Raw genomic sequence first — 15,270 nt, 5'->3', positions numbered from 1 at the left:
GTACAGATACATTGATACACATTTACATACATACATACACACACACACACACACACACACACACACACACACACACACAAAATAGAGGTCATATTACACACACACCAACACAAAGAAGAGGGGTCATATTATAAAACAATCTTAGTATTGCATTGTAAAATTTAGACACTCATGAATGAACGTCTTGTCCTGCCTGGGAAGTTAGGCTAGCTAACCCAGTTTCATCGTCTAAAACACACTTTTTAATTTTCACCATTTTATTTTTCACTTTGTAATTGTGTTTCTCGTTTTATTACTTGTTTTCACTTATTACTGTCTCTTTAGGGGGCAACTTGTCTGGAGATTCATGTCCAGACAAGATATTAAAGATTATTAAAGATATTATTAAAGATTTCAAATAATTTGCATCACAATGTAAAATTACATAATCTTTGATGTCAGAAAGTTTAAGCAAGCATGTCTAATTTTTGACAGTTTAAGACCATACATGACTGGACTTAGAAGAGGTTGACAAATCAAGAGGTACATAGTTGACATAAGACGCAGTGGATATGGAAGAAACATTGTGCCATGTCTCTGAGTTATTAACCCATAAAAACAGCCAAAAGCAAAGTTAATGAGAGAAACAAGATGTGGAGTGCAGGTACTGAAAGCCTTACGTCTGGTCTCTTTGGAAGATTTTAAACATACAGCCAGAATCTTTATATATGTGTATGAAATAAAACTTGTAGGGATAACAACGGCAAAAACAAGACCAAAAAGCAGATCATGAATCTCTGACACTATTGTGTCGAAACAAGAAAGTTTCACTACAAGATGGTTCCCACAAGCAACGTTGTTGATAATATTTCCACAAAGCTTTAAACGAACAGTGAAAGACAACAAAACTCCAACTTCCATAAAACAAAGGATCCAGATAGCTACAATGGTTTGTTGTACTCTTCGTTTGGTTATGATCACATTGTAATGTAAAGGCTTACAGATACACACATATCTGTCATATGCCATGCTTGTTAAATTTGCATATTCAACACCTATATATACATGACTAGAAAATATTTGTATAAAACAGTAAAAAACAGAAATGTCATGTGTCTCTGACAATAATTGTGTCATTAAGCAGGGCAACAAAGCTGTGCTACCAAATATTTCATTAGCAAACAAACTACAGAGAAATAGGTACATGGGCTCATGCAGATTTCTGTCCACATATATAATGACAATGAGAACTATGTTGGCAAAAATTACTGATGTGTATAATAGCATTGCCAGGGTGAAAAACAGGTACTTTAAGTTTCCTATGTTACCATACATAGCCAACACAAATGACACAATCTGTGTTGAGTTTCCCATGTCAGCAGTAATAACATACAGGCTTAGGCAGACTGAACCTGCGACTACAACTTTTGAAAAGTAATGCACCAAGAAAATAGAGATGTAATCTAACATGGGAGGAATTCATTCATATAATTTTAGTAGTGGTTATTTTGCCATTGATCATTTTGTACAGGAAACTGGTACTTTACTTTGCTCTTTTACTATCAATCAAGATTTTTTAAATGGTGGTTATTCTATATGGAAATGTCTTCAGAGTTCACACAAAACATCAACAATTAAAGAAATTATCAGAGATAAAAAAAAACATGTGTGGGATCTAAGTACTGAGAGTCATGCTGGAGATGTCTTGTACTTGTCAGTCATAAGATTATCAGATCATTAAAATAAACAGCCAGCCTTCAGCGCTAACACACATCAGTCATATGCCCTTTTCCTAAGATAATCACCAAACGTGATGAAAAAGATCTCAGCGATGGCAGAGTGAGTAAGGCCTCCAGACTGTTGTAACCCCCCCCACCCCCCCACCCGTACTGAGACAGACAGAACCAGTTGCTGAACTTTTATAGTGGTCCATAGGTAAACACACACACAACAAGTAGAACGTGATGAAGCCATCTATCAAAGGATTATAGTTATCAAAGGAAAATAAACAAATTTATTCAGACAATTCTTGACCAGACTATCTCACACTGCTAAAACTAATTTGTCAAACATTTTTAAAAAAGGATTACATGTGCATTCTATGAAAGAAAATTAAAGTTCGCAACAGAATGTTAAGTTTGTGAATGGAGAGCAAACAGGTTAAAGGATTAGGCCTGTTGTCAACAACAACCTGGGGCCCCCTGATCACTGGTGCCTAACTTTAGATTAAAGTGACTGACTCTAAATTCAGACAGACTATCTGTGTCCTTTATGCATGCTCACATAAGCTAAGCTACTAGCCTTTAGCATAGCTCTAATTCATTGAACAATAATGTCGCTAACATCCACCTTATCCTAGCCTAAGCTAACTGCCTTAGCCTAATGCTAGCTGCATGTGCTTGAACAGACTGTCTTGCTAACCCACTCATTAGCAGAGTTCAAGGCCTGCTTGCCTTAGCAGTGGTATTACATTTGCTTGAATAAATTGTGCTAACATCCTGGTTAGCCTTTAGCACAGATTGCTGTAATATGAATGCATGCCCTCCTCCACTAATTGCATCCATTCAATTGGAACATCCGATTTAATTTTGAAATCTACTTTAAGTTGGGATCGACAACTTCCCACCTCAACCTTTCATTGCAGCCTTGCAACTATAGCACACTATTCTAACAGTTTGGCCTGCTGCATTCCTTAGCTATCTGTTTTAAATGCATGCTTCTTGCCTGCCTGCATATGCACACATTCACTATTATTTCTAATTAGTGTTTTGATAAGCAATCTGAGCAATTGTGACCCACTTAGTATAGAGTTGAATCAACCAATAAGTGAAGTACGCAAATTTCTTATCATAGAACAACTTGTGAGTGTTCCAACTGACACACTCAACCCTATGAACATGGAAAAAATGTAAAATGATACTGACCTGGAGTCAGAACTATTAGAGAAGCAGAATGAAGCTCTAATGAAGGCCACCATGGCCATGACTGACCTCCTAGACCAGGTTGAGATGAAAGACAAATAAATAGCAGAGTTGACCCACCATAGTAACGAAATTGCAATGATTAAAGACCAGGTCACTCAACTCACTCGATATCTCGATCAGTTTCAACCTGGGAGACCGAGATGGAACTGAGAAATGTGAAATGCAGATATACTGCAGAAAATGACTCATGCAATACATGCTTGAATGAGATTCAACAACAAAAGGAAACCTTGCAAGTAACACAAGGTAAGTATGAAGGCCTCCTAAAGGAGCATGAGGCAACTCACCTGGAGTGTGCCACCAGACAAAGTAAGTATGAAAACCTTCTAAAGAAGCATGAGGCAGCTCAACTGGAGTGTGCCACCACACAAGGTAAGTATGAAGACCTCCTAAAGGGGCATGAGGCAGCTCAACTGGAGCTTGCCATCACTAAAAAGGAGAATGAGTTCATCTTATCTGAGAAGATGAAGCGGCAGGATATCTTGAAAGATGCCCTCCCTGCTACCATCTTGATGAATGAAGGTCATGAGAACGGAGCGCCTCCCCATGGCTTGAGTACAGTTGAACCGACGGTGGACAGAGTCACTTCCATCCCAGCTGTGGGAGGAACCTTCTCTCCTCCTCAGACTCCCCGAGCTGATATTGAAGATGCATATCAATGACATCAGCCTCCAGCCCCACTGGGCATGTATACAAGAGACCTAGACAAAATCGCTAGGAACATCTTGAAATTTAACCCTGTCCTGGGTGGCTCAAACGACACAGCAACGTACCTCAGTCAGTTGGAGTACCACCTTCGGAGACATCCAGAAGCAAAAATGGATGACAAGGTGTACCTCTTGAAAGGCACCTCCAGTCGAGAGGTCAACAGCTTCATTGAATGTCAAGCCCCTGAAGTCTAAGCTAACTACGACTTGTTGGCTCAGGCCCTGACACAGGAATTTTCAAATGTCAGTGATAATGAAGCTGACTTAATAACCTCCATGACTGTTAAACAGTCCAAAAATGAAACACCTCAGGCCTATTACCACTTCTTGTGAAAGGCATTCTTCAGTAATATGAATGAACCAGGAATGGAAGAAGAAAAATCATTTTTACAATTCTTCATTCGCAATCTGCATCCGCCTCCACCTAGGCGTTGCCGCAGACGAAAGCATAATGACTAGTCTCCAATTGCACAAACTTGCCACTAGGGTGTTCAACAAATTGAAAGTGCCACAATGTAAGTCTGCTGAGCACCATGTTGTTGTTAACAATCTCAACTCAAAGGCTGCAGGCCTATGACTTGAAGGTGTGCCTCGCACACTCCACCCATGCTCATTACGCCATTGTGCCCATCATACAGTAAGAATTCTAGGTTTCGCTCCAAGCAAACTGACATTCAGTCAGGTAAGTCTAGAGCTGGAAACCATCCAACTGGCCAATGCGAATGCCAGCCCGCACATGACCGTCTGTCAGTGCGAGACTACGGAAACAATAGGACTTGTCAGAGATCAGGTGATCACCACCATAGTTATGTGTCCCAGAATAATAGGTGGCGCCAAAGGTCATACCGCCACCACCATCGTGACAGATCCCAAGAAGATGATGCACCGCATAGAGAAAGTCAGGATCATGGTAAGTCAGTCAACATGTCAGCTGAGGAAGTGAGATCCATGTGTAAAGAATTCATCTGCAAAGCTCTTGAGAAAATGCTCAGAGCAAAGCAGTTGACTAGCGGCGGTGGACTATGATCCACCAAAGAATCGACTTGCCTACTACAACTGAAACTAAACAGAACATATGTGCAACTCAGACAGTGGTTCCTAACATTGGCAGCAGCCAAACCCTGGATCCTGGAGAAACATATGATGATTTGTACTTGAGGACAGACAATGTGCCAATGTCTGCCAAAGCTGAAGTTGCAACACTGAAGAGAAGACCGCCTTTCTGACGATTCTTGTGCAACCTCACCAGAAAGGGTACAAAGCGAAAGCCCTTTCTTTTAACCATGCTTGAAACTCCCTATTCTGTGATGCTCTTGTGGACACAGGAGCTGACTTGAGTCATGTCCAGTTCCTTGTATGACCAGCTGCAGACAGCCTTTTTTTGAAATGGTAGATACCCCGACATAGACCATTGTGATTTAAATGTCACAGGTTTCATGGAAAACCAAACTCACATTGACGGGGTGATGCTTGTTGAGCTGAAAATTTGACCCATGGTCCTCATGCATCCCGTCTACGTGTCAGAGATGGACATTTTTCCTCTGATCCTTGGTATGGACCTCCTTGATCGATTTGAAGCCTTGATCGACCTCAAACGCTTGAAAATCTACACTCAGGTCAGAGAGCCACTACGACCAATACGATGCTCTATGCATGGATATTCTAGCTCAGAAAAACATCCTTGACGATGCCCTTCTTGACTCAGCTCCAGATGAACCCAGCCAGGCTCGAGAGCCATGGCAACCTGCTGAGGTCTTCCACAACCAAGACGCAGAGTGCGTCCAGAGAGGTGCTCTTTGGCCCCTTCACATTCTGAAGGACAATGCCCCCTTGTGGTGAATGGCTTTGACTTGCAAAACGCTCATGTTGAAGATGTGACATTGAGCATCTGGACAGAAAAGTCTTCCATCAGTCTTGAACGCCAAGTGGGGCCAAGGTCTGTGACACCTTAAGTCAACCAGTGGAGGTCTCCAAGACATTCCTGCCCCATTGGTCAGACCCACAGAAGATCACAGACAAACGCTTCGCAATGACCTACCAAAGCAAAATTAGTGGGGGTCAGACCTCATCTTTAAAGTGGTTCAAAGGAACCAGAATGAAGTGTTCGAAAACCCCATGGGACACGCAGGAGATTCTCCTGTTGTCAAATAAACACCACATAGGATTTATTTTAAAGCACCCTGTGTGCTCATTCCCTCTTCTAAAGTGTTAATTCATTGTTGCATTAAATAGTTGCAGCTATTAATGCCTGATACATTTAACTGTCCAGTTTGCTTGTGATCATTTTAGTAAGAATATTATTCCCTGACAGATATAACTGACTGGTAGAGTAAGTTGATACTCTGTGTGCCAGAGCACACCTGCTTCATTGGTGGTAATAGACGCCACAGCATAGTCTAATTGCAGCCCTCAATAGTAACTGCTGTGATCTATAGCCTACTATCTTCAACTGCACTAATTCCAATTGATCAAAGCCTTGTTGTATGCTGTGCTGTTTAACTACTGTGCCTCTTCTAACCATCGTGCATGCCCTCTGTGTCATCCTCACAAGGAAGATTTTCTGGGTGCTTGTGTTCCTATTCAGCACTTATGTGGCTGGTCAGAGCTGGACCAAAGATCAGTTTAGTGATGCTGAGATTGACATAACTCAGGTTACACCAGTTTGAGACGTTCAAGTGCACACAAGCTAAGCTGCATGGCTCACAGCGCTCCAAACATTTTCTGGGTGTAGTTGTAACAACTGCCTCCTCTGGTGACTCCCTGTTTTCCATTGGGACCTCCATAGTGAACGCAGTTAGATTGTCCACTGTTAAACAACAGGTTCATGATTTACAAGTAGAACTGCCCAAAATCCATCAACAGACAACCGATCAACCTACACAAACCCAAACAATTGGTAGAAAATTCCAAGGCACTGTTGTAGTTCTCAACACTCACAGCACTGTTTTCAGCAAAACTTTTCACACTGTAAGTCACTTATTAGAGGTGATACAGTGTGATTTGGCCCGTACTCAAAAGGTTAACATGCTAATGACGAACATGCGCAGAGAATTCAGTTCCTCCATCGACAGCCTGACCATGAGCTGCATCCTTCCATATTTGATGACTTTTAGCCTGGTGAATGACATCCTTTCCCTTGCAAGTGCACCTAGTCTCCAATTTAGAAGTGGCCTTCCCGCTCAGCCTCCCAAGTATAGACCATAAGAATATCTACAGGTTGAAGGATGTGATGAATGTTGGCATGTGGAAAAGTGACATCCAGGTGAAAATGAACGCTTCTTCTGTTATGGCAAACCATGACAGTAATTTCAAATTGTACGTAATACCTAACCTAATAATGTGCACATTTATGAAAGACAATCAATTTCTGTGTCCAAGCAGAACCTTTGTGAGGAATGACACTGACCAATCGTGTGGCATTCACATTACAGAGCCGAGGTTACCTCCCACTCTGACGTCACTGATACCAAGAAATTGTTGGAAAGTGTTGGCTAGTTAATTCGCTTGCGTCCGTTGCCACTCTCACGCATGGAAGACATGACACGGCTAACAGAATTACTCTACCCAACCACACCACACACTGTGGATTCAATGTCCTAGCCTTTATCCTCTGCCAAAAACAAGCCTATAACAGTGATAATTTTGATGGCCTTGGCACTGACTCTGGAGAGCTCCTGAGCCTGCGTGCCATCCACTCCAGCACTGACCCAGCTTGTCAATGATTCGTGAAGTATGCCTTCAATGATGACCTTAGTTTAGCAATGATATATATGCTCATTTAGCTACCACAAGTTATGGTTAGAATATGAATGTAACAATTAGTTTACACTTAGACTTGGCGTATGTTGTTTGTTGGTTTAGTTTATTGGTGATTTATTATAGGAGAGACCCTTAGAGCGCACTTCTGTTAAATCCACTGTTACATACACACCTCACTGCCCATGTGTCTGACAATGATCATACTGTGTGCCAGTGATGCTTGGTTGTGTCCTGCAATGATGCTCCAGTTCTTTCCAGGAGACGCACAATTACCGGACAAGTGGGGGAATGTAGTAACTGCACCCAAACCATCATTATCATCTCAAATCTGGAAAGGCCCTGTGCATTTTGTGTGAGCCTCCTCCCTGATAACAGATCAGTATGGTGGGGGAAAACTGTGAGATCGAAAGCAAAGGGCACTGACCGCAACGTAAATTACCCCATTTCCACCCCTAAAATCTGGTATCAAGGAACAGTCCTAGTAAATAACCATAAAACTCCAACACTCAGCCTTTGTTAATCCCCAAAGAGACAGAGTCTGAAAGGAGACACATTGGAATGTGTCCAAAATCAGGAGAAATCTTTGATACAGACTCATGAAACCTTGGGTATCACATTGTGGTGGACTATAATGTATATGTCTAATTTTATGTGTAACTGGGATGTTTTATACAATAGTTATTTGCATTATTCAATTTCTTTATCTTTACATGGGGCTTAGATAGCCATGTTTGATATTAAAGTGTTCAGGAATTTGTGTTGAGTTTAATAATGTTATTGTTATGACAGTCAATTATATTGGATAGATCTGAGAACCAAAATTAGGGTTTCATGCATATGTAATGAGCCGTAACACTAGACATGCCAGCCCATGCACACACACCTGTTACGGCCGTAGTGTAGGTGTGTGTTTCCTGTTCTTACCTGCGTCTCTACTCAGATTACTGCCTTTCCCCGCCTCCTACCGCTGCAGCAATTGCGTAAGTGAGCACAGGTGTTCTCACTTACTTAGCACAGGTGTGCTCAGGGCTCAGGGTTACTCATTAGGGCCTGGAGTATAAAAGAACAGGAGGAACAGACAGACGGTGCCAGTGGGCCAGTCGGCAGCTTCTGAGCTGTGTGTCAGCACTCAAGTCGAGTTGTGGTGTACCGGGATTGGTACTCTTGGCTCCTTCCCCAAGGGAGCGTGTTTGTTAGCTTTGTGTTTAGTCTTAATTTAACTTAACTGTTCCCGTGTTGTTTTATCTATCGCCTTCTTTATTTTCGTAGAAGGTAGTTTTCAGTTGCCGGTTTGAAGCCTTTTGTAAACCTTTATTTAAGTTGCTAATAAATCCTTGGTTTGTTTATATTTCCGTTCTCCCTGCTTCTTTTTCCCCAGGTTAATTTCATATGTTACTCCCTTCATCCCCTGGATAATTTTGGGGACGTAACATATTTGGGGGCTCATCCGGGATATGGACAAAAGGAGATTGGTAGACTTAGTTTAGTGGATAAATCAGTTTTTTGTGTTAATATTATCTCCTGTGGCTATCACGGTGAGTGTTGCTGTCTGGATGTCCATCTTCACCCTTCACTAAGTATTTAAACAGCTTTCTCGGTTAGGTAGGTGAGTGTCCAGCTGGGCTGTATCAGTTCTCCCTTCGGGCACTTTATTATTTTGCCTTTCTTATTTCTGGAGTAAATCCTGTGCTGGGATAAAGTTCCCTGACGGAGGTAGGCGTTTCAGGGCTCCGGCCGCTGAAGTTGAGCCTTTCAAGTCGCCTCAAGCCCGGCAAGCTCCAGAAGATAGGTAGGTATAGTTTGTGTTAGGCAGGAGCTGGGGAAGTTGTTTCGGTAAGGCTGGGCTTGGAATTTGCCTATTGTGTGTGTGGCATCCAGCATCAGTAGGTATCACATTCACCACAGGTGGATGTGAAAGCAACTTCTCCATACCGGTGAGTTGTTGTAACTAGGCTACTTGTTTTTTAGCTTAGCCTAGCCTAGTAGAGGCTACGTTGTTAGCTTCGGACTACGCATGCTGTTATTTGTTGTTTCCTGGTGAGTATGGCAACATTTAACTTGGATGAGTTTGTGGCTAATCCTACTTTGAGTCAGCTTGATAACTGTAGGAAAAATGACTTGTATGTAATTGCAGAGTATTACAGTATTCCTGTCTCACGGTCCCTTGTTAAAAGAGAACTGAAAGCTGTTCTTTTAAATGGGTTGATAGAAAAAGAGGTTTTCAACTCACAGGAAAAGTGACCAAGCCACAGCCTGTTAATCTTACTCCTCATGTAGAGAGTAGTGAGGTAGAAGGAAAGCCGTTCACGTTGCCACGGTTTGACCCACTTTCTGTGGAGACAACTCCTGACTCTAGGTTAGATGCCCGGCGTGCGTTTAGCTCATCTTCAGCTGGAGACACAGGAAAAACTGCTGGTTCGCAGAGAGGGAGTTGGAGCTAAAAAAGTTGGAGGCAGACACAGTTATTAAGATGCGTCAGCTAGACTTCTTCCCAGTAGCTGTCCGCTCCTGTTTTCCCATTGATGGCGTTGACTTTATCATGGGAAACAACATAGCTGGAGGTAAAGTCTATCCTTCTCCTGAGGTTGTTAATGTTCCCATTTATGACTCTGGACATGATGATCATGATGATCGCCATCCAGACGTGTTCGCAGTTAGTGTCTTGACCAGAGCTCAGGCCAGAAAGCAAGCCCAATGTGTTGATTTGTCTGACTCTCTGTTCGCTTCTGCCTTGTCTGAGGAAAAATTGCCACCTGTTGGTGAATTGCACTTCAAAGGAGCTTGAAGGTGTGACAGAGCTTGCTACTGCTCCTGAGGTTTCACTGCCGCTGACCTGTGAGGCACTCATCAGCGCCCAGAAAGGTGATCCGTCCTTAGCCAAGTGTTTTGCCGCAGTTGTCAAGGACACTAGTAAGTGCAGTGAGAAACAGCCTTTCTTTGTGGAAAACAGTGTGTTCATGCGTAAGTGGGTTTCACGGGCATCACAAAAGCTCTGACCAGGTTCTTTACCACCTTTGGGCTACCAAAAATTGAGCAGACCGACCAAGGAACTAATTTCCTTTCCAAGACCTTTAAACAGACTTTGCAGTCTTTGGGTGACTCTCATTCAGTGTCTAGCGCATATCATCCAGAGTCACAGGGTGCACTTGAATGTTGGCATCAAACTTTTAAGTTAGTTAGTTTATTGTCCCCGGGGAGAAATTATTTTTCACAAAACTGTACATCACAAGCAGAACCAACAATACACTTTACACACATCATCACAAAAACAACATACAAAGACAAGACTCATAGTTCCCTTAGCGAGTCACCCTGTTTAGGGCTGCTATGGCTGTGGGTATCAGGCTTTTGCCAAAGCGAGCCCTTCTGCACCTCAGGGTCCTGTACCTGCGCCCAGAGGGCAGTACAGTGAAGTGGCGATTAAGTGGCTGTGTGATGTCCTGTGCTATTGTATTTGCAATGCGTGTGATGTTACGGAAGTACTGTCAAGATACAGGGAAAGACTGGGATGAAGGGGTCCCCTTTGTTCTCTTTGCCATACGTGAAGCAAAACAGGAGTCTCTTGGGTTCAGTCCAGCTGAACTGGTGTTAGGTCACAACGTGCGTGGCCCACTTAAGGTGCTAAAAGAGCAGTTCATGTCCAGTTCTTCTCCAAAGACTAATGTGTTGGATTTTGTCTCCTAGTGTAAAGAGTGGTTGCATCGTGCCTCTTCATTGGCGAAAGAAGCTCTCTCCTCCTCCCAGGAGAGTATGAAAAAGCGGTTTGACAGGAAAGCAGTTGAACGGCAGTTTCAGCCTGGTGATCAAGTTCTGGTCCTACTGCCAATGCCCGGCTCTGCTCTTACTGCCCGTTTTTCAGGTCCCTTTGTGATGGAAAGTAAAGTGTCTGACCCAGATTATGTTATCCACACACCTGAGCGCAGAAGAAAAACACGGTTGTGCCACATTAACATGCTTAAGTCCTATCATTCCAGAGAAGCTGCCCAGGGGGAGCAGGAAAAAACTCTGGAGACTGCCGCCCCCGAAAAGACTTCTGCTTCCTTGGTTTGGCAGTGTTTGCTGATGGTCAGCCATGTGGCTGACCATCAGCAAACACACTCTGAGTTCCTGTCTGAAATAGAGTCACATCTGTCCTACCTTCCTGAGTGTCAGCGGGATGATGTAGTTTGCTTACTTCATTCCTATCCCACTCTGTTCAGCGACGTGCCATCATGTACCAATGTGTTACAACACAACATTGATGTCGGTACTGCTGCTCCCATTAAACAGCATGCTTGATGTTGCCCTGTAGCAAAAAGAGAGATAATGAAGAAAGAGGCCATCTGTTAGAGAATGATTTAACCAAGCCCAGTCGCAGTCCTTGGAGCTCACCATGTTTGCTGGCTCCTAAATCTGATGTCACTCCTCGTTTTTGTACAGATTTTTGTAAGGTTAATGCAGTTACTGTACCAGATTCATTCCCACTGCCCCGCATGGAAGACTGCATTGACAGCATCGGTCCAGCTATATTCATCACAAAACTGGATCTGCTAAAAGGGTACTGGCAGGTTCCTTTAACGTCCCGAGCCTCTGACATTTCTGCCTTTGTCACACCTGACCATTTCTTGCAGTATACCGTGATGGCATTCGGAATGAGGAATGCGCCTGCCACCTTTCAGCGCATGATGCACCTGGTGTTAATGTCTACCTTGATGACGTGGTGGTGCACTCCGATAACTGGGTCGACCATATTGACAGCTTGACTGTGGTGTTCCAGCAGCTTGCTGAGGCTTCCTTGACCCTTAACCTTGCCAAGTGTGAGTTTGGTAAGGCCACTGTCACTTACCTGGGGAAACAGGTTGGTCATGGGCAGGTCCATCCAGTCGATGCCAAGGTCACAGCTGTGCTGTCCTATCCAGCTCCTACAACCAGACGTTTTCTGGGCATGGCTGGTTACTACAGGTGTTTCTGTAGAAACTTCTCTTTGGTGGTTGCTCCCTTTACCAGGCTGTGTAGCCCTGCTGTTCCTTTTGTGTGAGATGATGAATGTCAACATGCCTTTGATGCTGCTAAGTCTCTCCTCTGCAGCGCTCCTGTCCTGGCTGCGCCTACCTTCTCTCTTCCTTTCCAACTAGAGGTTGACGCTAGTGCCTCCGGAGCCGGTGCTGTGTTGCTGCAGGACGGAGAGGGAGATGTGCGCCATCCTGTGTGCTATTTCTCAGCCAAGTTCAAACGTCATCAGCTGAACTACTCCACCATTGAGAAGGAGACCTTAGGCATGCTCCTTGCTCTTCAGCACTTTGAATTGTATGTTGGTTCCAGTTCATCTCCAGTCACTGTGTACACCGACCATAACCCTCTTGTCTTCCTAGCCCAGATGTACAACCATAACCAGCGGGTGATGCGTCTGGCCCTGTTTGTGCAAGGCTACAACCTCAAGATCAAGCACAAAAAGGGGGCAGATAATGTTGTGGCTGATGCGCTGTCCTGTGGGTGAGGTAATCTAAGCGTTAATTTATCCATACATCTTTTGGTGGTGGATGTATTGGTAAAGTGGGACTACCTCACTGTGTAACTGTTATATGATGAGGTACCTGTGGTATTAGATTCCACATTTATTGTAAATTTAAAAGTTATGGATTACACCTATTTTTACAAACTACCTGTTTGCTCTTATTGGGGGGGGTTGGCAGCTTCCGAGCTGTGTGTCGGAACTCAAGTCGAGTTTTGGTGTACCGGGATCGGTACTCTTGGCTCCTTCCCCGAGGGAGCGTGTTTGTTAGCTTTGTGTTTAGTCTTAATTTAACTTAACTGTTCCCGTGTTGTTTTATCTATCGCCTTCTTTATTTTCGTAGAAGGTAGTTTTCAGTTGGCGGTTTGAAGCCTTTTGTAAACCTTTATTTAAGGTGCTAATAGATAAAATCCTGGATGTCCAAAAATGTTCTTATGCTAATTGACAATAAAACTGAGATCATTCTATTCTGCCCCCCTGACAACAGCAATGATATCTGTACATCCCTTGGACCACTATCTTCCCTCACTAAACCACACGTGTGTTGTTCGACTCGGCCCTCAAATTCGACAGACAGATCAACTCTGTTGTAAAGGGAAGCTACTTCCAACTCAGACAGCTAGCAAAAATCAAGTCCTTTCTCTCTGTCCATGATCTGGAGAAAGTAATTCATGCTCTCATTTCTTCATGGCTGGACTACTGCAACTCACTGTATATAGGAGTTGCTAGCTCCTCCCTCTCCCGGCTGCAGCTAGTCCAGAATGCCGCCACTAGATTCCTGACTGGCACCTGTAAGCGGGACCACATCACACCTATACTGGCCTCCCTTCATTGGCTTCCAGTCAAATTTAGAATTGATTTTAAAGTTTTATTATTTGTTTTTAAAGCCCTGAATGGACTGGCACCACCTTACATCTCTGACCTCCTGTGCCCCCATTCCACTTCTAGGTCACTTAGGCCCCCTTTACACCTTGCATTAAAATGTGTCTCGTATCCAGATTGTATCTAGATATGATTTAACCTGATTACATTTACATCTGGTATTAATATGTGTCTCCAGTGTCCACATTGAGATCCAATTGAGATCCGATTGCTCTGTCCAGCTCCAGGTATGTGATCCTCTGACCAGATGCTTCTCACTGTCCCGCGAACCCGGTTGAAGCCTTGTCTGTACAATTTGGTCTTGTCTCGTGTTGACTGAATCAATATTTGTCCAATATATTTGAAATTATTACCTCTGCCAAGGAGGAAATGTTTTCACCTGTGTCTGTGTGTCCGTCCGTCCGTTAGCAGGATATCTCAAAAGGTTGGCCACGGATTTGCACAAAACTTGGTATGAAGGTTGGTTATGGGCCAAGGAAGAACTGAACGGCCATTGGCCAAAAAGGGGTGTGGTGGTGGGTGTGGCTTATCACCAAAATGTGCATAATTCCTTGCGGGGTGTTCTCAGTGGAGGTCTATGCTCTACTGAGCACATTAGAAAAGTAGTTTTTTAAAGAATGCTTTTGGTACCGTTATTGACCCTAATCCCCTTACAGCCATTTTCAGAATCCCCTTGTGACTAAGATGACAAAATGCAGTCGTTCGTCTTCTAACGAGCGTGATCACATAACACCAGTATTGGCCTCCCTCCGCTGGCTTCCTGTCCGTTTCAGGATTGATTTTAAGATTTTGTTGCTTTAAATGGGCTGGCGCCACCTTATCTAGCAGAACTCTTGCATCATCATACTCCAGTTAGAGCACTGAGGTCGACCAACCAGATGCTCTTGGATGTTCCGAGATCTAGGCACAAAAACAGAGGCGACCGAGCCTTTGCAGTGGCTGCCCCTAATCTCTGGAATAGTTTACCTATTCATATAAGAACTGCTCAGACCGTAGAAACCTCTAAGTCACTGCTTAAGACCCACCTCTTCTCGTTGGCATTCACTCGTTTAATTCGAGTTGAGCTCGACACCTTGACCTCATCTTCTGTTGTGCCGCAATTATTTTATTATTATCATGTTTATTGTTTTCTTTTATTCTTATGTGTTATTTACTTTTATATTAGTTTATTTTTGTATTTTAAGCATGTTCAGTGCTTTGGTCAACTGTGGTTGTTTTAAATGTGCTATACAAATAAACTTTGACTTGACTTGACTAATATGCTGGTTGCTATGCAGAGTTTTAGCCTTCACCACTTTACTGGCTAAATGTCCCATTCTTTTTAGATTACAGCATGTCTCCCATGTCTACATACAATAGGTGGATTAAGGAGATTTTAGAACACAAAACTCAAAAAGGTGAGATTCTGTTGTAAAGGTTCCCCGAAGGCCTTTGACCGCTGTCATTTTTCTCATCATTTTGATGGTGG

The 15,270-nt window shown here is 43.3% G+C and overlaps 1 protein-coding gene across 1 annotated transcript; it reads right to left on the bottom strand.

The window, feature by feature from the left end:
- Positions 1-420: 420 nt before the first annotated feature.
- On the bottom strand, positions 421-1,353 carry LOC139650097 (olfactory receptor 10A6-like). The gene has a single exon (XM_071526653.1). It carries the CDS (start codon positions 1,351-1,353, stop codon positions 421-423), a length of 933 nt encoding a protein of 310 aa, XP_071382754.1.
- Positions 1,354-15,270: the final 13,917 nt, after the last annotated feature.

The sequence above is a fragment of the Centroberyx affinis genome, unplaced genomic scaffold (genome assembly GCF_046629955.1).
Source record: "Centroberyx affinis isolate AG114_WGS23_722 - 3 ecotype Tasmania unplaced genomic scaffold, CSIRO-AGI_Caff_v1 ptg001437l_1, whole genome shotgun sequence".
Taxonomy (NCBI): domain Eukaryota; kingdom Metazoa; phylum Chordata; class Actinopteri; order Beryciformes; family Berycidae; genus Centroberyx; species Centroberyx affinis.
This window is presented reverse-complemented; position numbering and strand designations above follow the sequence as displayed.